General features: G+C 44.4%; 1 protein-coding gene, 1 long non-coding RNA gene and 8 other non-coding genes across 11 annotated transcripts; 1 reads left to right on the top strand and 9 right to left on the bottom strand.

Annotated features, from left to right (window-relative positions):
• Positions 1–448: 448 nt before the first annotated feature.
• On the bottom strand, positions 449–3,855 carry LOC101959835 (uncharacterized). Of its 2 annotated transcripts, none has more exons than XR_013437456.1 (9): positions 3,315–3,855; positions 3,031–3,106; positions 2,750–2,844; positions 2,356–2,390; positions 1,662–1,712; positions 1,438–1,471; positions 1,195–1,231; positions 833–876; positions 449–563 (listed from the first exon to the last, which is right to left on the bottom strand). It is a non-coding gene; the product is annotated as an uncharacterized LOC101959835 (long non-coding RNA). The 2 variants fall into 2 exon arrangements; XR_013437455.1 differs by having other exon boundaries at positions 449–566; positions 3,315–3,854.
• Positions 662–788, bottom strand: LOC120890140 (small nucleolar RNA SNORD22). The gene has a single exon (XR_005734389.2). It is a non-coding gene; the product is annotated as a small nucleolar RNA SNORD22 (small nucleolar RNA).
• Positions 1,020–1,088, bottom strand: LOC120890139 (small nucleolar RNA SNORD31). The gene has a single exon (XR_005734388.1). It is a non-coding gene; the product is annotated as a small nucleolar RNA SNORD31 (small nucleolar RNA).
• LOC120890138 (small nucleolar RNA SNORD30) lies at positions 1,300–1,367 on the bottom strand. Its single transcript, XR_005734387.1, has one exon. It is a non-coding gene; the product is annotated as a small nucleolar RNA SNORD30 (small nucleolar RNA).
• Positions 1,547–1,611, bottom strand: LOC120890132 (small nucleolar RNA SNORD29). Its single transcript, XR_005734382.1, has one exon. It is a non-coding gene; the product is annotated as a small nucleolar RNA SNORD29 (small nucleolar RNA).
• Positions 1,790–1,912, bottom strand: LOC120890142 (small nucleolar RNA SNORD22). Its single transcript, XR_005734391.2, has one exon. It is a non-coding gene; the product is annotated as a small nucleolar RNA SNORD22 (small nucleolar RNA).
• LOC120890133 (small nucleolar RNA SNORD28) lies at positions 2,462–2,536 on the bottom strand. Its single transcript, XR_005734383.1, has one exon. It is a non-coding gene; the product is annotated as a small nucleolar RNA SNORD28 (small nucleolar RNA).
• LOC120890135 (small nucleolar RNA SNORD27) lies at positions 2,916–2,986 on the bottom strand. Its single transcript, XR_005734385.1, has one exon. It is a non-coding gene; the product is annotated as a small nucleolar RNA SNORD27 (small nucleolar RNA).
• Positions 3,179–3,253, bottom strand: LOC120890137 (small nucleolar RNA SNORD26). Its single transcript, XR_005734386.1, has one exon. It is a non-coding gene; the product is annotated as a small nucleolar RNA SNORD26 (small nucleolar RNA).
• A 250-nt stretch (positions 3,856–4,105) lies between the features above and the next one.
• Slc3a2 (solute carrier family 3 member 2) lies at positions 4,106–20,882 on the top strand. The gene is made up of 10 exons (XM_005331469.5): positions 4,106–4,391; positions 13,805–14,230; positions 14,675–14,848; positions 15,539–15,633; positions 17,609–17,677; positions 17,783–17,838; positions 17,970–18,150; positions 18,265–18,408; positions 20,165–20,245; positions 20,358–20,882. The coding sequence occupies exons 1-10, from the start codon at positions 4,280–4,282 to the stop codon at positions 20,718–20,720; spliced, it is 1,701 nt and encodes a 566-aa protein (XP_005331526.2). The 5' UTR covers positions 4,106–4,279; the 3' UTR covers positions 20,721–20,882.
• The last annotated feature ends 1,290 nt before the right edge of the window (positions 20,883–22,172 follow it).

The raw sequence follows: 22,172 nt of genomic DNA, 5'->3' as shown, positions 1-22,172 counted from the left end.
TCCTGATACTGGGATTATAGGAATAAGCCACCATTCCTGGAATGAAGTTGCCTTTAAAAATCATCCTAGACTCAGGAGGGTGGCAAGCTCAAGGCCAGTCTCAACCATTTAGTAAGGCCCTACCTAAAGCAACTGAATGGTAAGCTGTCTTGAAATGGCTGGGGCTATAGCTCAGAGTTAAAGTACCCTAGGTTCAATCCTATGCACCCTCAAACCCCACCAGTCCTGGGCACCAAATATAACTGCTGTGGCTCATCACCTCTTGGCACCCATGAACCACCCCCTTCCTCTTCCAATGTGTTGCATTGGTCCTGGAAAGGGGTGCTTTACCACTGAACCACATCGCCAGGCCTTGTTCTTGAGATGGGGCATGTTGCTTAGGGCCAATTAAAATTCAGAGATGCCCATACTGCCAGTGAGACTCAACCAAAGCAATGAATCACACAGATTTAAGAAAAAGAACTTTATTTGGAAAGTCAAAATGATTGTGTGTTAACTTGAACAGCTAGGATGCACAAGAAAAGATCTGGAAATCTGATGTCCTCCAAGACTTGGATGGATGCCTGCTGAGGAAAGAAGAATCTTTACTGGATGGGAAAACAAAAACAGTTTGATCTCTAACTGATCATTCTTCCATTTTCCATTTATAGAAATTCTGATCATCCCTCAGACAGTTCCTTCTGGAACAAGCTTTCCTCTTCTCCCCCAGCTAGCCCCAGTGGGTTCACCTTTACAGGCTCTGGGACTAGGACAGGAAGTAAGACGTGTGAAATGTTTCTTCATTGGGAAATTTTTAGCTTACTGTACTTTACCTTCACCTTAGTCCACTTACCTTTTAACTTCAGGTTGAAGTTAGGCAGACATGACTTGCTTTCTCTGTAATGGAAAGAGATTAGGAATTAAGTCATCTATTTATTGCTTAAAGGAAAAGCACACTTCATAAAAACCTAGTCTTAGAAAGTTATTGGCTATAAAGCCTATCTTCTTATTGCTATAGTTTATCACTGTTAAGATGAGCTCACAACTCAGAGTGTACCTTTCTGTCACAATGATCAGACTGGGGCGGTATTCAACTCATCACTGGTGAGCAGGAATTCACCATTGGTGATCGAAATATGGGTACTCAGACCAAAGTATCACCACAGGATAAAGTCGATGCTATACGATAACCACAAATATTGCAAAGGTATGTACCTCAAATAACTCCTGGGTTCCAGACAAGATGCTAGACCTGAAACAAACAAGATCAAATGAGTAATGCTTATGTCCTGCCTCAGTTATCCCCACCTATTATTTCTAGGAAATCAGATTTCCGAGTCTCAACAGCAAAACATCAGCCGAACGAGATTCCATAAGTCATCATATATATTTGCCGAAAAAGGCACTTTTTCCTACCCAATATGCTATATATACTTAATACATACTGAAATTACTCACCTTTGAACCAGTAAGTAGATATTGGTAACAGCACCTGAAAAATTTAAGAACATATAAAATACTATGTATATGTAGCATATCAGGATATTGCCCACTTCTATATCCTTCAGTTTCTCAGGTGTTCATATATTTTCATTGTCAATCATAGTGAGCTAGTTTGGGTCATCATAGAAACTTCCTACTTGGTGGCATAAGCCATGAATCAGGAAAAAAACCCTACTAACCTGCTAATGCTGAGCAGAGTATTTTCAGCAGTATGTAGAAATGAGTTGCTCCTGAATCAGAAAAACACTAAATTAGCAAAGTACTCAAAATATCCAGCTACTATTAATGACAAGCAAAGCAAATGCTATTGCCATTTGCTGGACCTCATGGAACCAAGTTTCCATCCTGTCTTCCAGCTACAGTGGATTCACCATTACTGGTTCTGGGACTAGAGCAGGGGGTTAAGACAAGATGTCTGTTCTTACTGGCACTGTAGCCTTGACAAGCTGTAACTGGCAAGCACTCACCCCTTCCAACTCTTTAGCCTGGCCCTGGGCAGATCAATGACTATCTACAAATCAGCTTTAAGGCAGAATCAGGGCTCTTGTAACCAATACCACGATGGTAAAGCCACCCTATAAATCGTGGTATTGGTTACAAGAGCCCTGATTCTGCCTTAAAGCTGATTTGTAGATAGTCATTGATCTGCCCAGGGCCAGGCTATTGAAAAAGAAAGCCACCCTACAAATGATAATATGCTCTTTTTAAAAAAATATTTTAGTTTTTGGCAGACACAACCCTTTGTATGTGGTACTGAGGATCCAACCAGACGGGCCACACACATGCCAGGCGAGCTACCCGCTTGAGCCACACCCCCAGCCTGATAATATGCTCTTACATAATTTACAATAGCTATTAGTAGAAGCAACTTACCATAAAATGGGAAAATATGTCGCTATCAGGAAAACCTGGGAAAGAGGAACATGTGGTTATTTCAAAGTATTAGGATGGAAAGACATTTTTCTTCACTATCAACAACTGCCATCAGAACTCTAACATGCTATTTACTGTTGTACCTCACAGATCATCAGCATACTGATTCAAATCATCTGACAGTGATATATGGATGAGAGAAGAGCACATCATTACAAGAACCAATTGGACTATTGGTTGCCGTCTTCCCTCCCCCAGAAAATTGCTCCAAAAGGAACAAGATGGATAAGGTGGATGGAGCAAAAAGGCAACAAACACGGCTCCATTGACCATTTGCCCTCCTGTTTGTGAACAATTGTGATAAAATAATCAGAGATCCCATTCTAAGAATTACCTGCATTTACTCTTGGGGATAATCAAATTCCTCAGGATAGGTCATGAGATGCGTAGACAAAAATAGGACTGGTTAAGTGCCCCTGGGTTCGATCTCTGATTTTAGAAAAAAAAATTTATTTGTACCTTTAAGAATTACCTTCAAAAGTACTCTAAACCCCTGGCCCACTCCTCAGGATTAAGATGACATCACTTATAACTCAGTCATATGCTTGTCGTTTTATGTTCATCACAGAGTGGTTATCCAGAAACGCTCCCTTTCCACAAGCCATATATACCTACATGGAGGATCGCTGTAATCGCAGGAATGATCTCCGTGCATTCTCCAAACCCCACACATCTTTGAGCTAAGGCACACCTGAAAATAGAACACCATTCACTAACACCTCAACTTAAAACCCAAGGAAAACAAAACAAACTTCTGGGTAGCGCTACTCAGAACTTTTACATTTTCTCCACTAAACCATCAGAAAGAGAGAGTTCAAATCGTAAATCATCCCTGTAGCACATCCAGTAGTTCTTCCAGCCCACCAAAGAACAAGAACTAGACGGCCAAAACCACTTACTCCAACCAGAGGGCTGTCTTCGATTGTTGTGTGGCGAATGTGCGTCTTGACCCTGCAGACAAAACATTAGATTAGTATAGGATATTTTTAAAAATGCTTTCTACAAAGCAACGGCCGCAGGGGGCACAAGCTGTGCAGCGCCGGTCTCCTCAGAGTTACTTATCCTCACGGAGTTCAGTACAGGTCTGTGAAAATGTCCTCATCACTGGGAGGGCGCCTGGCTCGGCCCGCTACCGCCATTTTGTCCTTCACAAAGCCCCAATGCTTAGGAATAACTGAATAGGTCCGGGAGATCTTCCCTCCCAGCCCGCCAATAGGTAAGACAATAGAGATCTGGAGCGCGCGACCTAATGGCTATAATGGCAGCGACTCCGGAGATAATGACAATAGGATCGATAGGTCGAGTTCAGGTTAGGCAGCTTAAGAAGACTCAAAAGTCAAAGAGTGGCTCAGTGGCTAAAATACCGCTGAGCCCAATATGCCATGCCGCAAAATAAACTAAGACAGAACCGAGAAACCCACCAACCCACGTACTCACCGGAGCCTGGAAGGAAAAATGAGACCGAATAAAACGACGCGAGACGCTTAAATACTTTCACGCAAAGGCCCACGGGATTGGGGGCGGGCACAAAGCGAGCGCACGCGCATATGGCACGCCACTACAACCTTGAGGAATTGTGGGTTGAGAATTCTAGGGAAGGGCGGGTGTCGAACTGAACGCTGGGTCACAGAACTTGAGGCGCGAAAAAGAAGCGCATGCGCCCCATGGGAGTGCGCAGGCGCGCCGAGCGGTTTGCGTCTCGGCGGCTCTGGCTTTACTGCGGGTGTGGTCGCAATTCTGAAGATCCCTGCTTGGGGCGGATCCTGGGCTAATTGTTCCGGTCACCGCTAGGCCTACCCTTGCACCCTGTCCTGATTTCCCTCTTACATCCCCACACGTTACACCTGTGTGCAGAGCCGCCTCCATGGATTCTGAACCTCATGAGCCCTCGACCCGCGACCTCTCCATTCCGCGCCAGCCTCCCAGCGCCCTTTCAGGGGCTGATGTCCAGGGTTACAACGCGGGGGGCGACTCAGGTACTGGGCCCCATGCTGACCTCTAGTGGAAGTCCCATATGGGGAAAGTAAGTCAGGGTGTAAGTACTCCACTTAATTCTGAAGACAGGGTCTGATTTGTCCTGACCGGCCACCAGCTTCTGTCTGATCCTATTTTGCTAGGAGCCTGGCCTGTAATAATAAGACTGACATCCGGGGACGGTCAGGAAGCACTGTTTTTTTTTTTTTTTTTTTCCTTTCTCATCGGTGCCCGGGATCGAACTCTGTGTATTATGCATGTTAGGCAAAGGGATCTACCATCGAGGTACACAACCTAGCCTGAAGCATGATTCTTTTGAGGCACCGGGGATTGAATTCAGGGTCACTCAACCACTGAGCCACATCCTCAACCCTGTTTTGTATTTTAGTTAGAGACAGGGTCTTGCTGAGTTGCTTAGGGCCTCACTAAATTGCTGGGGCTGGCTTCGAACTCTGAATCCCCCCGCCTCAGCTTCCTGAGCCGTTGGGATCACAGGAGTGCGCCTTTGCACCCTACCCTGGAGCAAGATTTTAATCATGCAGTATGAGTTGATTAATTTAATCCTCTATAATTCCTGTTTTATAGATGAATGACCTTAGGTATAAAGGGCCCGAGGAACTGCTTACAATTTCCTCCTGATTTTCTGGGTTGCAATCAACTAAAGGGTATTGTTACTGAGATCAACCGGCATTCATAGACACCCATGTAGGAGCGTGCGTTAAGCTTACCAGGTACTCTCCTGCATGACTTCACTTAATACTGCTACCTTGGGAGGAAGCTGTGAAGGTAATGCTATAGATGAGGAGCCTGAGGCCTAGAGAGGTTAAGTAACTCTAGTGTTACTTTGCTAAGTAATACCAAAGCCATGTTAAAAATACAGTCAGTATGATTTCAGAGTCTGCTTCTGACATCTGAAGAAAGTTGGGGAGCAGGCAGTGACACAGGAAACAAGTGGAATAATCCTTGGGCGCTGTTTCTTAATCTTTTTTGTCACCCTGCCTAACGCAAAAAGTACCTAAAAAAAAATATTTGGTTTTTAGGTGTAGATGGACACAACACAATGTCTTTTTTTTTTTTTTTTAAAGAGAGAAATTTTTTTTTAATATTTATTTTTTAGTTTTCGGCAGATACAACATCTTTGTTTGTTTGTGGTGCTGAGGATGGAACCCGGGCCGCACGCATGCCAGGCGAGCACGCTACCGTTTGAGCCACATCCCCAGCCCTAAAAAGCACTTAAAAAAAAAAAAAAAAAAAGAATGTATTTTTAGTTTTTGGTAGACTTTATTTATTTATTTATTTATATGCAATGCTGAGAATGGAACCCAGTGCCTCACACATGTGAGGCAAACACTCTAAGCCACAGCCCCAGCCCCAAACATTTTTTTTCCTCTAATCTCTTTATGAAATTTTAGTGCCAAAGATAATAGTCTATCTGCATATCTACTTGGACATTTAGAGTGCCAGAAACCTTTTCAGTATCTGAGATTTACCACCTGCTACAAACCAATTTTTACGCCTTGGGACCAATGATATTTTCATACCTGTCTCAGAGTAACATAATGAATGACACTGTACACAAATACTGAAAGAATTCCATTTTTTTTTTAACATTTATTTTTTAGGTGTAGATGGACACAAAACAATGCCTTTATTTTTATGTGGTGCTGAGGATCCAACCTGGGTCCCGCCCATGCTAGGCGAGCGTTCTACTGCCAAGCCACAATCCCAGCCCCTGAAAGAATTCCAATTTGAGTTAAGTTATAGACTGGTGTGAATCAATTTATTCAATAACTAATAAGTTCTTATTTTATGCATGATACAACATATGGGGGAAAGAGAAAAAGACACTCTGCTTTAAGAGATTTTGATCTGGTTGGGAGGGCATTAAGATGTGCATATAAAGACCCTAAATACAGATTGAAAAGTTGTAACAAAACGTATAAAAAACAGAAAAGATAAGCTGAAAAATGAAGATCCAGAGTAGGCAGACAGTACTGGGGAGGTTGAATATAGGAATGAAAATTGGGGAAATGCTTTATAGAGTATTATCTAATCTGGAAGATAGATAAACAGACTGGAGGGAGGGAATTCCTAGTTAAAACAATTTGAGCACAGATTTGGTGCCAGCAAAAAAGTGTATCAATAAAATTCATGAAAGTTAGGTTAAAGGGGAATGATAGAATATAAAACTGGGAAAGATTTCCAAGGAAAGGCCGGCAGGGGAGCCAGGCATGATGGCTCATGCTTGTAATCCCAGCAACTAGAGACTGAGGAAGGAGGATCACAGTTTGAGGCCAGCCTCGTCAATTTAGCGAGGCCCTAAGCAACTTAGTAAGACCATGTTTCAGAATAAAAAATAAAAAGGGGGCTCATTGGTAGAGCACCCCTGGGTTTGAACCTCAGTACCAAAAAGAAAAAAAGAATATCTAAATCATTGGGATTGTAGGTAATGAGAAAGAAGCTAGTAAAAGTTGAGCAGGGGTTGAGGAAAAATTAGGAAATAAGAGGGAAAGACATTAATTTGATTGTCACAGTAGTTTAAGCAAGAGGTAACTGGATTCTACACCAATAAGTGAATTGGCAGTGGAAATATAGGGTAGGGGATTTAAGTCAGGGGTCTCCAACTTGTGTACCTACAAAAATCAGGCAAGTTTTGCAAATGAGTGATAGAAACTGGGTAGCTTTGATTCAGCTCCAGCTGATTGTTGCCTGGCTGGACTATTTTTCCCATGTGATTGTATGGTTAGAGTTTTCAAGAGAAGAGAATCCAGAGTTCTGTATTAATCTACTCATTTGAAAATGTTGACATCTTAAAAAAAGAAAAAAATGTTGACATTTAAGTTGAAATCTGACTTGATTTTTTCATTTTTTATTTTTTATTTCTGGTTCTGGGGTTTAAACCCAGGGCCTTGCACATACTAGTCAAGCACTCTATCAGCTGAGCTATGTCCCCAGCCCTAACTTTAAAATTTTAAGCACATCCTGTGAGCTAATGAAAATGTGCCTTTGGCTCACAGATGGCTCATCATTATGAATGTGCACCCTCTGTATAAGACATGGAATCCATTGGAAAGGGGGCATTTCCAAAAAGTGGATGCTCTTTTGGAAGCTATAGAAGGATTGAAGGGGATTAGAATGAAAGAAACAGAGCCCCCCAAAACCAATGTTCTTAGCACTTTGAGATCACAGGTGCCTTTCATTCAACCATTATTGTACCAATATTAATTTGTTGAACACTTACTAGGCATAGGAATACAACAGGGAACAAAGCAAACTGTCTTGTGCTCACTGGAGCTTACAATGGATAAACAAAGAGAAATAAATAAAATGTCCAGGGGAAATCAGTGCAGTGGTACTAATCTGGTACTGGCAGGGAACTTGAGAGGGAGCATTGAGGAATGGGCGGAATTATTTCACTCAGGGTCTTTCTGGTGGGTTGACATTTGTGCAGAACTCTAAAGGAGATGGAGGAGAGAGCTGAAGGGGTAAAGTGTTCCAGGCAGAGGAACCAGAGAACTGCTTATTGATTTGTAGGTGAAATTACTACTTGTGCTTAGGAATTTTTTGTTATTGTTTTACATGCTTAAAAGTTTTTAAATAAGATGGGAAATTTTACTTATATTTGTCAAGGAGACATTGAAGTTTGGTGGAAATAATGTAAGTTTCATTTTCCATGGGATAGTTGAATTTGAACTTTTTTTTCTTTAAATAAAGAGGATGTTGTATGAGCAGCATATAGTGGCCATATGTATATATAAATGTACTTGTTTTTTCTCATTTGAGAAATACTTATTCTATTTAGGATCCCATTCTTGTGTTTTTTCTCATTTGAAAAAAATAATGAGGTAAAAAATTTGGAGAGTTTTAGTGAGTTTTTCTTCTCTTTGAGTAAAAGACTTGACAAGAACAACTTAAAAAGTGAAAAAGTTTATTTTGGCTCAAGGTTTCAGGAGTTTGGCTGACTCCATAGCTCTGGGCTCAAGGTGAGGCAGATCATCACGTTGGAAGGGTGTGGTGAAGGAAAGCATTCAGGATGTGGTAACTAAGAAGCAGAGAGAAGGCTCTGCTTACCAGGAACAAAATATGAACCCTAAAGGTATGCCCCATGATTTTTCTCTTCCAACCACATCCTGCCTGCCTACAGTTACCACCCAGTTTCTCCATAACAGTGGATTAATCCACTGATCAGGTTATAGCTCTCATAATCTAATCATTTCATCTCTGAACATTTTGCATTGCCTCATACATGAGCTTTTTTAAAAATTGTAGATGGATACAATACCTTTATTTTGTTTATTGATTTTTTTTTTATGTGGTGTTGAGGATTGAACTCAGTGCCTCACACCTGTTAGGCGAGCATTCTACCACTGAGCCACAGTCCCAGCCCTCTCACACATGAGCTTTTAGGGGACATCTCATATCTAAACCACAATGAAGAATTTGAATTTTAAAACATTGATATTTATTAAGTGCTTTTTCATGATAGACACTGCTGATATTATTATGCCCATCCTCGTTTTACAGTGAGAAAACTGTATTAATGAAGTGTCTTATTCAGGTTTATTTTATTTTAAATATTTATTTTTTAGTTTTAGGTGGATGCAATATCTTTATTTTATTTTTATGTGGTGTTGAGGATCTAACCCAGCGCCCCACGCATGCCAGGCGAGCACGCTACTGCTTGAGCCACATCCCCAGCCCTCAGATTTATTTTATACAACTAGTATAGCAGTTTTTAATAAAATTTAGTCTCTACTTTTGACTTCTTTAAGAAAAATATCCTGGCTGGGTGTGGTGGTGCACACCTGTACTCATGGCAACTTGGGAGGCCAAGACAGGAGGATTGCAAGTTTGAGGCCAGCCTTAGCAACTTAGTGAGACCTATCTCAAAAAAAAAAGTGGAGGGGGGACTGGGGATGTAGCTCATGGTAGAGCGTCCCTGGGTCCATCCTCAGTACCAAAAAAAAAAAAAGAAAAGTATCCTGGTGTTAAATAGCAGGTTTATCTTGCCTAGGGATTATCTAGTTTTCTTTGTCTATACCTCTGTTTTATTTCCTAATTATTATTTCCTTTCTTCTCTCCCCTTTTTTTTTTTTTTTTTTTTTGGTATTGGGGATTGAACCAAGGGGCACTTTACCACTGAGCCACATCCCTAACCCTTTTTATTTTTATTTTGAGACACAGTCTCACTAAGTTACCGAGGCTGGCCTCAAACTTACAATGCTCCTGCCTCAAGCTTCCCAAGTCACTGGTATTACAGGTGTGCATCACCAACCCTGGCTTCTAGTCATTATTGATTTGGATATTTTGCTTTCTAATTATCTTGTAAATCTTTAGCAAGCAAGTTTTTATTTAATTTTTATTTTTAAAATTTTTCTTATTTTTTTTAGATATATATGACAGTAGAGCATATTTTGACATATTATATATACATGGAATATAACTCATTCTAATTAGGATCCCATTCTCATGGTTGTACATGATGTGGAATTTTACTGGTGGTGTTGTAGTGGGAAATGAGGATCAGGACACCTGAGATCTGGAACAAAACTTTATTAGTAGTGCCAGGGCCCGAGGGATAATTTCCAAAGTCTGATCTCTTGAGCACAGCAAGGATTTTACTTTTATACATAAGCAAGTTTTGGGTACATAAAGGCAAGGGAGTTGGTGCAATTCTATGGGAGGGGGCATTCTACATTTCTTATATGGGTACAAGCTTGTCAACAACCTAGGGACTCCTAGAACATACAGCTTAGGGACTTACTGTGCTGAGCCTAAAGGGGGATTGTTCTGTCACTGTTGCTTTGTTTCCTGCTTCTGCTACTGTGATTATCTTTTACAGGTACCTGTTAGCCACAGTAAGCCTCTATGGTTAAATGACAGTAAGCAGACACACAGTAGTGTGTCGCGTGCAAAGCCACAGCCTGCCAGCTCTTAAACTCTGAAGATTCCATTCTGTTCTATCACAGTTTTTACATGAATGAAATAGGAAAGTTCATTCTACTATCTTTCTTATTCCTATCCCACCTCCCTTCCCTTCATTCCCCTTTATCTGATCCCACCAAGCAAGTTTTATATCCTCCTATTAGTAAATTCATGTTAGTTCTTTTTTGGATGCAGCATCACTCTACCAATAAGATGTATTTCCAGCCCTTTTTATGTTTTATTTTGAGACAGGGTCTTGCTAAATTGGGGAGGCTGGCCCTGAACTTGCCTCAGCTTCCAGTGTTGCTAGGATTATAGGCAGGTAAGCTGGTCCCTGGCTGGAAGGCTAAATTCTTATTGACAAATTATATATTTTGTATTCTTACAGTAAATATTAAGTTCTATTAATATTGTTGTTGTTGTTATCATTATTTGTGGTTTGGAATGGAACTCAGGGGTGTTTTCCATTGAGCTACATCCTTAGTCCTTTGTGTTTTTATTTTGAGCAGGGTTTTGCTCAGTTGCTAAGGCTGTCCTCAAACTCAGACTCCAGAGTCACTGGAGGCGTGTGCTACTGTGCTGGGCTTGGACCTCTTCCTCTTGTTTTTCTGACCTCCCTCTCCTGGTTTTATTTTGGTTGAACAGTTAACAAGTCTCATAACATAAAAACGTTTCATCTTGGAACAATACAGTGTTGTTTAAATTGCTTTTTATTTCTATCCTTTACCTTCACATGCTACTTTGGTTCAGTTGTTTAAGAAGGGAAATATGTGAGTTTAATTAATACAGTTCATCCACTCATTTACCAAACATTTAGGAAGAATCTACTATATGCTATTTCTGAGCTGACTAGTTCTTTGACAAATACCACAAGGCCCTTGCCATTTGCCTTCCAGGGCAAACAGACATTCAGAAAGGAAATATAATAACAAATGGGGCATGAAGTGTAGCAGAGGTAGATGCACCATGGTGGAAAAGGAATTTTGTCTGTCGGGTTGAGAAAAGCTGTCAGTTAAGCCAGGCCTTGAATATATAGGAGCTTTCGAGCTGCAGAACAGGAAGGATCAAACAGCAGAGAGATTGGCATGTACAAGATGCAGAGGCCTGAAAAAGTCTGGTGTGTTGCGAGACTGGCAGATATTTGAAAGCTGATGTGGCTGTAGGGGAGTGCCTGTGGAAGGTGTGGTGGGTGAGAAGACTAGGGTAAATTGTTGGCTTCTTTAAGGCATGGAGAAGGAATTGGCTTCAGCCATCTGGAGCCATTGGGGGCTGAAAGGTACTGTATCTAGGGGGTATTATGGTGAACCATCTCAACAAGAGCTTCTGACCTCACAGTCCTCTCAACCTTGAGCTTTCTTGCTTGGAACTATTGGATGGTACTTCTTATCTAGCATGCCCAGGGTACCTTGGGCCTTTTATCATCTTTGAGCACTGCTATGAATCCCAACCTTTAACCCATTTGCCTGCCTTCCCCTAGTTGCTGATTTCAGCTTTTCTTGGTGGGGATAGGAAAATATCCTTTGGGATACAGAGGGGCAATAGCTAAGGACAAGCCTTTCCACACCTCTTTTTCTCTGCTCTACTTCAGATCTTGGCTTCTGCTTTATTTCAAATCCTGGCTTCCAGCCTAGGTGAGAAAGGAAGAAAGAACCTATTTGTTTCAGCTCTTCTCCCAAAATAACCCAGCTGGTTCAGGTCAAGAACAAGTAGTTCCTGAGAGTGTTGGCACCTCCTGGTGTTGATGTGTAGTTGTCCCTGTTTTGAATCTTATCTCTGCTCCACTGACACTTTCTCTATCCAAGGATCTCTGTGGAGAGAATTCAGGTCTTCAAAAGCTCCTGAAGAGCTGGGCCCAGTGGCATATGCCTGTAATTCTAGTAACTCTACTTGACTTGGGAGGCTGAGGCAGGAGGATTGTAAATTCAAGGCCAGCCTCAACAATTTAGGGAGGCCCTAAGCAACTTAGTGAGACCTTGTCTCTAAATAAAAAATTAAAAAGGGATAGGGATGGCTCAGTGGCAAAGTACCCTGGGTTCAATCCCCACTTCAAAAAAAAGACCCTTGCAGAAACTGGGTGTGGTGGTGCAGGCCTGTAATCCCACCTACAGGAAGATTGCAAGTTCAAGGCTAGCCTGGGGAATTTAGTGAGATTTTGTGTCAAAGTAAAATAAAATTTATTTATTTTTTGTTGTGTTTTTTATTAGAGTTCGAAGTTAGGGGCACTTTACCACATTTTGAGACAGAGTCTCACCAAGTTGCTTAGGGCCTCACTGAATTGCTGAGGCTGGCCATGAATATGGGGTTCTCCTGTCTCAGCTTCCCAGATTGCTGGGATTACAGTTGTGTGCCAACATGCCCAGCTTTAAAATAAAAATTTAGACAAGGGCTGGGGATGTAGCTCGTGGTAGAGCACTTGCCTAGTGTGTGTGCAAGGCCCTGGGTTCCATCCTGAAGAATCTGCTGCCTCTCAGGCCTAGGGTAGTGAAATGTTAGGGAACAGGGAAAACCAGACACACTGGGGGAGTCTGGGAGACCCTGCAAGGTGGAGAAGAGCCTGTTCATGGCATCTTCTGGCCTGTTCTGGGAAAGGGGTGGATGCCTCAATGCCTGAGACCCAGCTCTGTAACATTTTGTATAGCTGATTGGTCTCTTCTGGATGTTTGATTCCTGGCTGCCCAATAACTGGGGTGGGTTAGGGTAAGAAGAGGGCTGTTCATTTCAACTTTCTTTCTCAAATAGATTTTTACCCCCTTTGGTGCTGAGGATTGAACCCAGGGCCTTATGCATACTAGGCAAGCCTTCTATCACTGAGTTGCATCCCCAACTCAGATTCATCTCAAGTCATGGAGAAAAGTGGGTTAGGTAAGTCAGTAAAGTTAGTGAAGCAGAGGACTAGTAGGTGCTCAGTAAATAGTTGCTCTATGAAGAATTAAATGAAATAAAGTCAAGATGAGTCTTCAGGAGAATAAACCCTGACGGTTAGAGCTAGGTCTGGAAGCTTGAGAGGCAAGGCTGGGTGGGACAAAAGCAGAAGTTGAGTCTGGCAGGCTCTGAGTGCAAGTGGACATGCAAAATTGGCCTGTAGGGGTAAACAGATGGTACCATCCAGGGAAACTACCAGCCCACCAGAGCAGGCAAATGGGGACCTCGGGCAGGCCATTCTCATAAAGGTGGATCCGTGCAGTGTTTTCCGAGGGTCTGGTTTAAAGGAATTTTAGGGGTAGACGGGTTCAAGCTGCGGTACTGGACCTTGGAGCACTCAGAGGCGTGTTCTAGCAGGATTGCCTTGCAACAGCTCACTCGGGACGTCCCAGAAAGAGCAGTCTCTGGGGTTGCGCTTTAAGGGGCGGGCCGGGGCGGGGCTGCCATGCCACTTCCCAGACGCCGCGCCCTCAGCTTTCCAGAGGCCCGAGAGGAAGCTACGCTGAGCCACACCGGCCTCTGTCTGGGTGAACCTGACCGCAGGCTGCCTTGTGTCCGCGTTCCGCAGGCACCATGAGCCACGATACCGAGGTGGACTTGAAGGAGGTGGAGCTGAATGAGCTAGAACCCGAGAAGCAACCCATGAACGCGGCGTCGGGGGCAGCTGTGGCCGTGGCAGGCGGTGGGGAGAAGAATGGTCTGGTGAAGATCAAGGTGGCCGAAGACGACGCAGAGGCCGCAGCCAAGTTCACGGGCCTTTCCAAGGAGGAGCTGTTGAAAGTGGCGGGCAGCCCCGGCTGGGTTCGCACCCGCTGGGCGCTGCTGCTGCTCTTCTGGCTCGGCTGGCTCGGCATGCTGGCGGGCGCCGTGGTCATCATCGTGCAGGCGCCGCGCTGTCGTGAGCTGCCTGTCCAGAGATGGTGGCACAAAGGCGCTCTCTACCGCATCGGTGACCTTAAGGCCTTCCAGGGCAGCAATTCGAGCAACCTTACAGGTGAGTTCCGGTGCAAAACACCCTCCCAGTCCCCATCCGGTCGCACCTCTGGTTTCAAATGGTCCCCTGCATTGGACTCCCTCCTGTCCTTCCCTAGACGGACTCAAGACAGTTCTCCACCCCGTCCGCCCCTGGCAACCCCCCTCCCTGCCCCCCATCTAGGACTGCTCCCTCTTTTCTTTGAAGAAAACAACCCGCCTCTACTCTACTCAAGGGCGGCTGACTCAGCATTCCGTGCTCTTTCACACACCACGAGGTGGCTGAGCCAGTCGCAACCGGTTTCTGAAGCAATGTGCAAGGTTCCTTACGTCAGCTTCTCAGTGCCCCGTGATCAGCTCCCTCCTACGCCCCAGCCCCATACAGCCTTAGGCCTGGGAGGAGAGAACCGGGAGGACAGAGGCTCACTCCTTAACCCAGCTTCCCTTCTCCCCACTCCCATTTCAGGTCTGAAGCAGCATCTTGATTACCTGAGCTCTCTGAAGGTAAAGGGCCTTGTGCTGGGCCCAATTCACAAGAATCAGGAGGATGATGTCGCTGGGACCGACTTGCAACAGATCGACCCCACACTCGGCTCCAAGGCAGATTTTGACAGTTTCCTTCAATTGGCCAAGAAAAAGAGTGGGTGTCCTGGGTTTCCCGAGGGCTTAACTTCCTGGACACAAGGAAAGCAGGATAGGGTTTTTGTTTGGCTCTCCTGAGTTTTTCTAGGCCAGGCACAGGGGAGGTCTATCAGTGTTCAGCCTAAAAGGATTTATCAAGTGGCCCAAGATCTTTCTACATGGCTGGGCAATCGTCAGCAGGTCATTTAACTTCTGGGCTTTAGGGCTCTTATTTGCAAAAGGCAAAATTTTACTAAATCAGAACCTCCATAACCTGCTCATCAGTAGTTTTTAAACTTATAAAACTGTGGATCCTTTTGGGGGGTAGCAAATACTCTCTTAAAATTTATTATAGAAATATGTTTATGACTCAGGAGGATGAGACGAGGATTGCAAGGTTGAGGCCAGCCTTAACAACTTAGTGAGACTCTGTCTCAAGATAAAAAAATAAAAAGGACTTGAGATGTAGCCCAGTGGTAAAGTGTCTCTGGGTGCAATGCCTACTATCAAAAAAAAAAAAAATTTCTCTTTTTGGGTGGAAAGTCTGGGGCTCCACAGATCAGTCTACTTTGCTAAGTACAAACTTGGCTTTAGAGCATTGGCAGGGTTCAGATCCAACCTTTGTACCAAGTAATATATAGGAAACACTTCCTTGTGTCCCCTTACTCTAAAGACTTTATCATAGCTGTCTCTTCCTTCATTATTCCAGGCATTCGAGTCATTCTGGACCTAACTCCCAACTACCGGGGCCAGAACCCGTGGTTCCTCCCCACTCAGGTTGACATTGTAGCCACCAAGATGGAAGTGAGTGTGTTGGAGCTATGGTTGGTGGGAGGCAGGGGCTATGGCCGTGTTAGTCCTTTCACAGTAAGCCCTGTACATGTCTCCTTGTTCTGACCTGTAGGCAGAAGGATAGGCCAATAGTATACCTGTTTTTTTTTTTTTTCCCCCCTGTTTCTTTTCTGACCACTGATTTTTCTTGTTTCCTTGACTTTGGGGATGGGACAGTGCCAGGAAGGGAATTTCTCAGATGTCATTCTGGAAGTTTGATTTTTCATCCTTTTGGAATAGGAAGTCCTTTCTTTTCTCTGTGGGAATCCTGTCCTGACTGGTTTCCAGTTCTTGTTTTTGATGTGTTTGGAGTGGAGCCCAGTCTGAAATTGTAAGCATGGGGTCTTCCTAAGAGTCTGGGACTGTGCAAGTATTTTGTAGATGTTTTCTAATTCCCTGTATAACTATACAAAATACATATTCTCCCTAATCTATAAATGAGAAGGCTGAGGAGTAGAGGTATCTAAGATTTGAAGTCCTGAGAAGTCTTCTAATTTATCTTTTCTAAAGGTAGTGGATCAAACTCAGTACCCAGCATGCTGGGTGTAGGGCTTTCAATATCACCTCAGCTCCTAATGCTTGGGTTCTGGGACACAGGCTCAGAATGGGCAGAATAAAAGTAGAGGCAGATTCTGGTAGCTGTGATTTTGAAGAACTCTGGACTCTCAGCATTTGGGTAGGTGGGACCTCTGGGATCATCTAGTTTGGCCCTTGTCAATTGCTGGGAGACCCCTTAAAAGTTACTGGTAATAGCTGGGCGAAATGGCACACACCTGTATTCCCAGTGGCTTTGGAAGCTGAGATTGCAGAATTGTGAGTTCAAAACCAGCCTCAGCAATGGCAAAGCGCTAAGCAACTCAGTGAAACTCTTGTCTCTAAATAAGATACAAAATAGGGCTAGGGATGTGGCTCAGTGGTTGAGTGCTCCTGAGTTTAATCCCTGGTACAAAAAAAAAAAAAAATTACTGGTAATAGATTGTTTTCAGATGGTAGGGTACCAGGGGTAATATCAGATTAAAATGGAGACCAGAGTGGAGAGCACATTAAATAGAGAAAGGGAAGAAAAGAGGTGGGGGTGGAGTTCTACCCTGTGCCAGATGAATACCAGAGCTTCAGGCTGGGGCCTGTTCTGCAGAGCTGGCCTCTTTTCAAATCATCTCAACTGCCCTGGGGCTGTGCTTTGAATTCTGATCTTTCATTCTTGGTCTTGCTCTGACCAGTTTTTGTACTAACACCCCTTCAGGCCCCAGGAACCTGGGAGAGGAGTAAGTATATTTGCCTTGGGGTCTTCACAGGCATTTTAGGTCCTGTCTCTGCTGCTTCCTGATTATGATCTTTGACGAGTCTTCTTTCTCTTAGCCTGTTTCTTCATCCCCAAAATAGAGGATACTAGTATTTCACATGTTAAATATTAAAAGGAGCTATGTTTATGGATAGATTTTCAATCTTTTCCATAGCTATTAAAGGTGAAGCTGTGTATTTGCCAGAGGCAGGAATGGAGACATAAAAATCCTAAAAAAAAAAAAAAGGCAAAATGCTGTAAAAGTAAGACAATCAATGGGATGTTAGAGATAGAAGGGATCTCTGGGCATGGTGTGGCATACCTATAATTCCAGTTACTCAGGAGGATTGCAATTTTCAGGCCAGCGAAAGTTAGTGAAACCCTAAGCAACTTACTAAGGTCCTATCTCAGAAATAAAAGGGGCTGGGGATGTTGCTCAGAGGTAAAGCACCCTTGGGTTCAATCCCCAGTATGGGGTTGGGGAGTGGGACACAAGAGGGAGAGGACCAAGAAAGACCCTTTGCAATAGAGTTGGGAGAGAGACCCAGGCAAGGCCAACTACTGTCTAAGGCTATAGAGAAGTCCATTGTGGATGAGAGTTGGTGTGGGCTGGGATTTTCAGAGCTTTGCTGTGTAATTTTTCCTATGTTCATTTGCCCCCTGTAGGCAGCTCTGAGGTTTTGGCTGGAGGCTGATGTGGACGGATTCCAAGTTCAGAGTGTGGAAAATCTGACAGTGAGTGCACTTTCCATGTCAGGAGCAAAGCTGGGGTGAGAACAGAGGGTCCCAACCAGGGTCAGGTAATGTTCCTTTTTCGTTGATTCTGTGTTTTCTTTCTAGGATGTATCCTTATTGGCTCAGTGGCAAAACATCACCAAGAGCTTCAGTAAAGATAGGTGGGTGCCAACCCCTTCCTGACTCAGTGGAGTATGAGGCCTCAAGAAGGGGGTTCCTAATTCAGAGAACTCTGTTTACTCCTCTGTTCTATACCAAATTTGACACCCCCCCTTTCCCCCATCCCTTGCAGGCTCTTGATTGCAGGGACAGACTCTTCCAACCTGCAGCAGATCCTGAGCCTCCTTGAGAATGCTAAGGACCTGCTGCTAACCAACTCATACCTGTCAAGACCCAGTTCCAGTGGGGAGCATGTAAAAGTCCTCATCACCCAATATTTGAATGCCACTGACAACCGCTGGTGTAGCTGGAGTGTGAGTACTATACTGGCGAGCACGAGGACAGGTCCTTTGGGAGGGAGGAAAGGTTGGTTGGGAGGTGGAGGTCAAAGCAGGCTCTGGGGCTCACTGGTGTACCTGTCCCTGCAGTTGTCTCAGGCAGGGCTTTTGACTTCCTTCGTGCCGACTCAGCTCCTCCGACTCTACCACCTGCTGCTCTTCACTCTGCCAGGGACTCCTGTTTTCAGCTATGGGGATGAGATTGGCCTGCAGGCGGCAGCCCTTCCTGGACAGGTACCCCTTGCTTTCTGCTTGGCATAGTAGAAGAGGTCTTGTTCATTCATCATGTCAGGTGGCTTTTGTGGATAGTGGCAGATACATACCATCCTTGGGTGGTATTATTATTTTGGTGGTGCTGGGGATTGAACCCAGGGCCTTGTGTATTCAAGGCAAGCACTCTACTGACTGAGCTATATCCCCAGCCCCCATTGGGTATTATTTTACCCTTAGGGATGTTGGTTATCGTTTCTGTGACACTGCATTCCTTCTGGAGTGGCTGGAATTAAATGAGTTTTTTCTTTTCTTTAATGAGATGGGCTCTTGTTATGTTGCTCATAGGCTTAGTAGTCCTCCTGCCTCCGTTTCCTTAGTAGGGATTGGGAGTGTAGCTTAGTGGTAGAGCACTTGGCCAGCCTTCTCAAGGTCCTGGGTTTGATTGTCAGCACTGCAAAAACAAAACAAAAAACACCAAAAATGAACTTATTTAGTAGCTGGGACTATATCTGTGTACCACCTTGCTCCTCTAAGGGTCTATTAGTGAGTGAATGGATGAATGGTTTTATTTTTAATTTTTACTGGGGAGTTGAACCTGGGATCTTGTGCTTGCTAGGCAAGTGTTCTAAGCAATATCTCATCTCCCAAGGGCTTTTTTTCTTTGGTACTGGGGATTGAACCTGGGGAGTACTTTGCCACTGAACTACATTCCAGACCTTTTCATTTTGAGAAGGTGTCTCATCAAGTTGCCTAGGGGCTTGCTAACTTGTTGGGGCTAGCTTTGAACTCTTAGCCTCCCAAATTGCTGGGAGGTACCACTGTACCTGGCTCCAAGGGTACCTCACTGTTGCTGAGGCTGGCTTTGAACTAGCAATTCTCCTGCCTCAGCCTTCTAAGCCACTGGGATTACAGTCGTGTGCTACTGCACCAGGCTCCAAGGGCTCTTTTTTTTTTTTTTTTTTTAATATTTTTTCTAACTTGTAGGTGGACACAATACATTTATTTTTTATTTATTCTTATGTGGTGCTGGGTATTGAACCCAGTGGCTCCCATGTGCTAGGCAAGTACTCTACCACTGAGCCACAATCCCAGCCCTCCAAGGGCTCTTTTTAATGACAGTGCCTGGTACTTGGTAGGTGTTCAATGTGTAGCCATCATTCATTCGTTCATTGGATGGTGAGTTCTCAGACTAGGTTCTGAGTCCTCTAGCAGTCCAGTAAGCAGAGGTATACATGGTGGTGAGTGTTGTGTTGGGATACTGCCATCAAGGCATTCACTAGCTTTAGCCATTCGTTAGAGTTGGTGCTGAACTGATATTTGTAGAACTGTCATTCACTTAATCCACAGATCTTATTGAATAATTCTTGCATGCTATACACTAGGGATAACAATAGCACATGGAAATACTGGAGGTGGTGAAATTGGGTAATAAGCAAATAAAATAAAGACACCAGCTGCTGATAAGTGCTGTGAAAAAGAGCAGGGTAATGGGCCTAGGGTGTAGGAATGAGGCATATTTTATATAAAGGGGTCACAGAAAACCTGGTGAGGTAATTGAGCAGACTTGAGGGAAGTGAGGGAGTTGGTCTGTGGCTGTCTGGAAGTCCATTAGGCTGAGGGGACAGTGTTTGTGTGAGGACCTTGAGGTTGGAGTTAGCCTTGTCTGTCCAGTAGAAGTTAACCACACCTTGGTGGGGAGGGCTGTGCATTGATGAGAGTGGGAAGGAGAGGAGAGGGGAGTTGGTCTTCTTACAGCCCTGTTCTCTTTGCTTTGTAGCCCGTGGAAGCCCCGGTCATGTTGTGGAATGAATCCAGCCTACCCCAATCAGGGTCTGTAAGCATCAACATGACAGTGAAGGTAAGAAGTTTTGATGGGTGGGGTCTGACCAGCAGAGGATGGGCAGGTAGCTTGTTGAAGTCTGCTCTGGGAGACCCCTCATCCCCTCTTTCTGTGTTTTCATCATTCTCAGGGCCAGCATGACGACCCTGGTTCCCTCCTGTCCCTGTTCCGGCGCCTGAGTGACCAGCGTGGTAAAGAGCGCTCCCTGCTGCATGGGGACTTCCATCCGCTCCCCTCCAGTTCTGGCCTCTTCTCCTACATCCGCCACTGGGACCAGAATGAGCGTTTCCTGGTGGTGCTCAACTTTGGAGACATGGGCCTGACAGCCAGGCTAGGGGCCTCTGACCTGCCTAGTATCCCCAGCCTGCCAGGCAAAGCTGATTTGCTACTCAGTACTCAGTCAGGCCGTGAGGAAGGGGCCTCCCTGGAGCTGGAAAACCTGAAGCTGGATCCTCATGAAGGGCTGCTGTTACGCTTCCCCTATGTGGCCTGACCCCACCTATCTAGGACCCAGTACCCTCCTTGTTCCCTCACCAGCCCCTTTGGGTTCTGTTTTTTCTTTTTCTTTTTTTTAAAAAACTTTTTTGCAGATTACAAATGAACTCTCAAGTAGGGTATCTTCTGCCTTCAAATAAAAGTCATCCCTGCCTGGTGAGGAGGTCTTGTCTTCCCTTTGTTCCTCTGTCACAGCAGAAATGTCTTTCCCTCTCAAGTCTGCCCCACAGTGATCTCAGCTAGAATTCCATGTGTCTGTCCCAGCTTTTTTTATTTTATCTGGGTGCAGGGCCCAGAGATGGGGCTTTCCAAGGTCAACAGCACGGATGTGTCACTGCTGGGACCATATCCATGCCCCACTCAGTCTAGAGATCTTGGGTATTGCTGGTTCATATCTCCCTCAGCAGAGGTTTCCAGCTAAGTGTTCTCAGTTTTCCTGTTTTTGTAGACTTGGCCTTTCGGGGAGAATGTGAGGGTGGGGACCACCTGGTTTCTTAAAGGTACTTTTAAAGGGTACCTGAGATGATTTATTTAACAAGAATATATTGAACATAGGACATGCCAGGAACTGTTAAAAGTTGTGGTTACAATGGGAAACAACGCACAAAAATCCCTAGTGTGCATGAGGCCCTGGGTTTGATCTCCAGCACTGTAAATCTCCAACTCTTCCTGCCCCTAGGGCCAACTCATGGGGAGATGGAGAAGAAATTAGAGGAATAAAATGTATAGTGGATATAGTCATGGTACAAGGAAGAAGAAGTAAAGTAGGAGAGATGTTTGTGAGACAGGGAGTTTATGGAGGGGTCTAGAGGAGGCCTCACCAAAGAGGTGACCTTGGAGTAAAAGACCTTGTAAGGAGGGGGTTAATCTGGCAGTATCTGGGAAGGAGCTTTCTGGTGCCCTGGAGTAGGAACATATGCTTGTGAGGCAGAAGGGTAAAAAACAAGGTCTGCAGTGCCTTGGGAGGCTGAGGCGGGAGTATCACAAGTTTGAGGCCTCAGCAACTTACTGAGACTCATGCTTAGTGGGGGCTGGGGATGTGGCTCAAGCATTAACACACTCGTCTGGCATGCGCAGGGCGTTGGTTTCAATTCTCAGCACCACATAAAATAAAGATGTTGTGTCCACTAAAAAATAGAATAAGAATTTTTAAAATATTTTTCTTAAAAAAAAAATTGCTAAGTGGGAAAGTGTCCCTGGGTTCAATCCCCAGTACCAAAAAAAGAGGTGGATAGATTGTGAAGGCATGATATGGTGTGGTGGTCATAAAATGTGCATTTTGGCAAAGGGCACAGTTCCTATAAGACTACCTTCACTTCAGACACCAGCTGCATGCTGGGGGGTCCCCATGATGACCTTCAGGTGTGTAACACATTAGAATATCTCAGACTCAATTTTACAGTAAAAGGATTCACATCCAGTCAGAGGCTGAGATGCATGCAGCAGAATT

This window comes from Ictidomys tridecemlineatus, chromosome 4, assembly GCF_052094955.1.
Source record: "Ictidomys tridecemlineatus isolate mIctTri1 chromosome 4, mIctTri1.hap1, whole genome shotgun sequence".
Lineage (NCBI taxonomy): Eukaryota > Metazoa > Chordata > Mammalia > Rodentia > Sciuridae > Ictidomys > Ictidomys tridecemlineatus.
Note: the sequence above shows the minus strand (reverse complement) of the source record. Positions and strands in the feature narration are given on the sequence as shown.

Coding starts and splice junctions, on each gene's coding strand:
- Slc3a2 (XM_005331469.5), top strand. CDS start 4,280: ATGGATTCTGAACCTCATGAGCCCTCGACCCGCGACCTCTCCATTCCG. Junction 14,849..15,538: donor TCAATTGGCCAAGAAAAAGA/GTGGGTGTCCTG, acceptor TCATTATTCCAG/GCATTCGAGTCATTCTGGAC. Junction 15,634..17,608: donor TTGTAGCCACCAAGATGGAA/GTGAGTGTGTTG, acceptor TGCCCCCTGTAG/GCAGCTCTGAGGTTTTGGCT.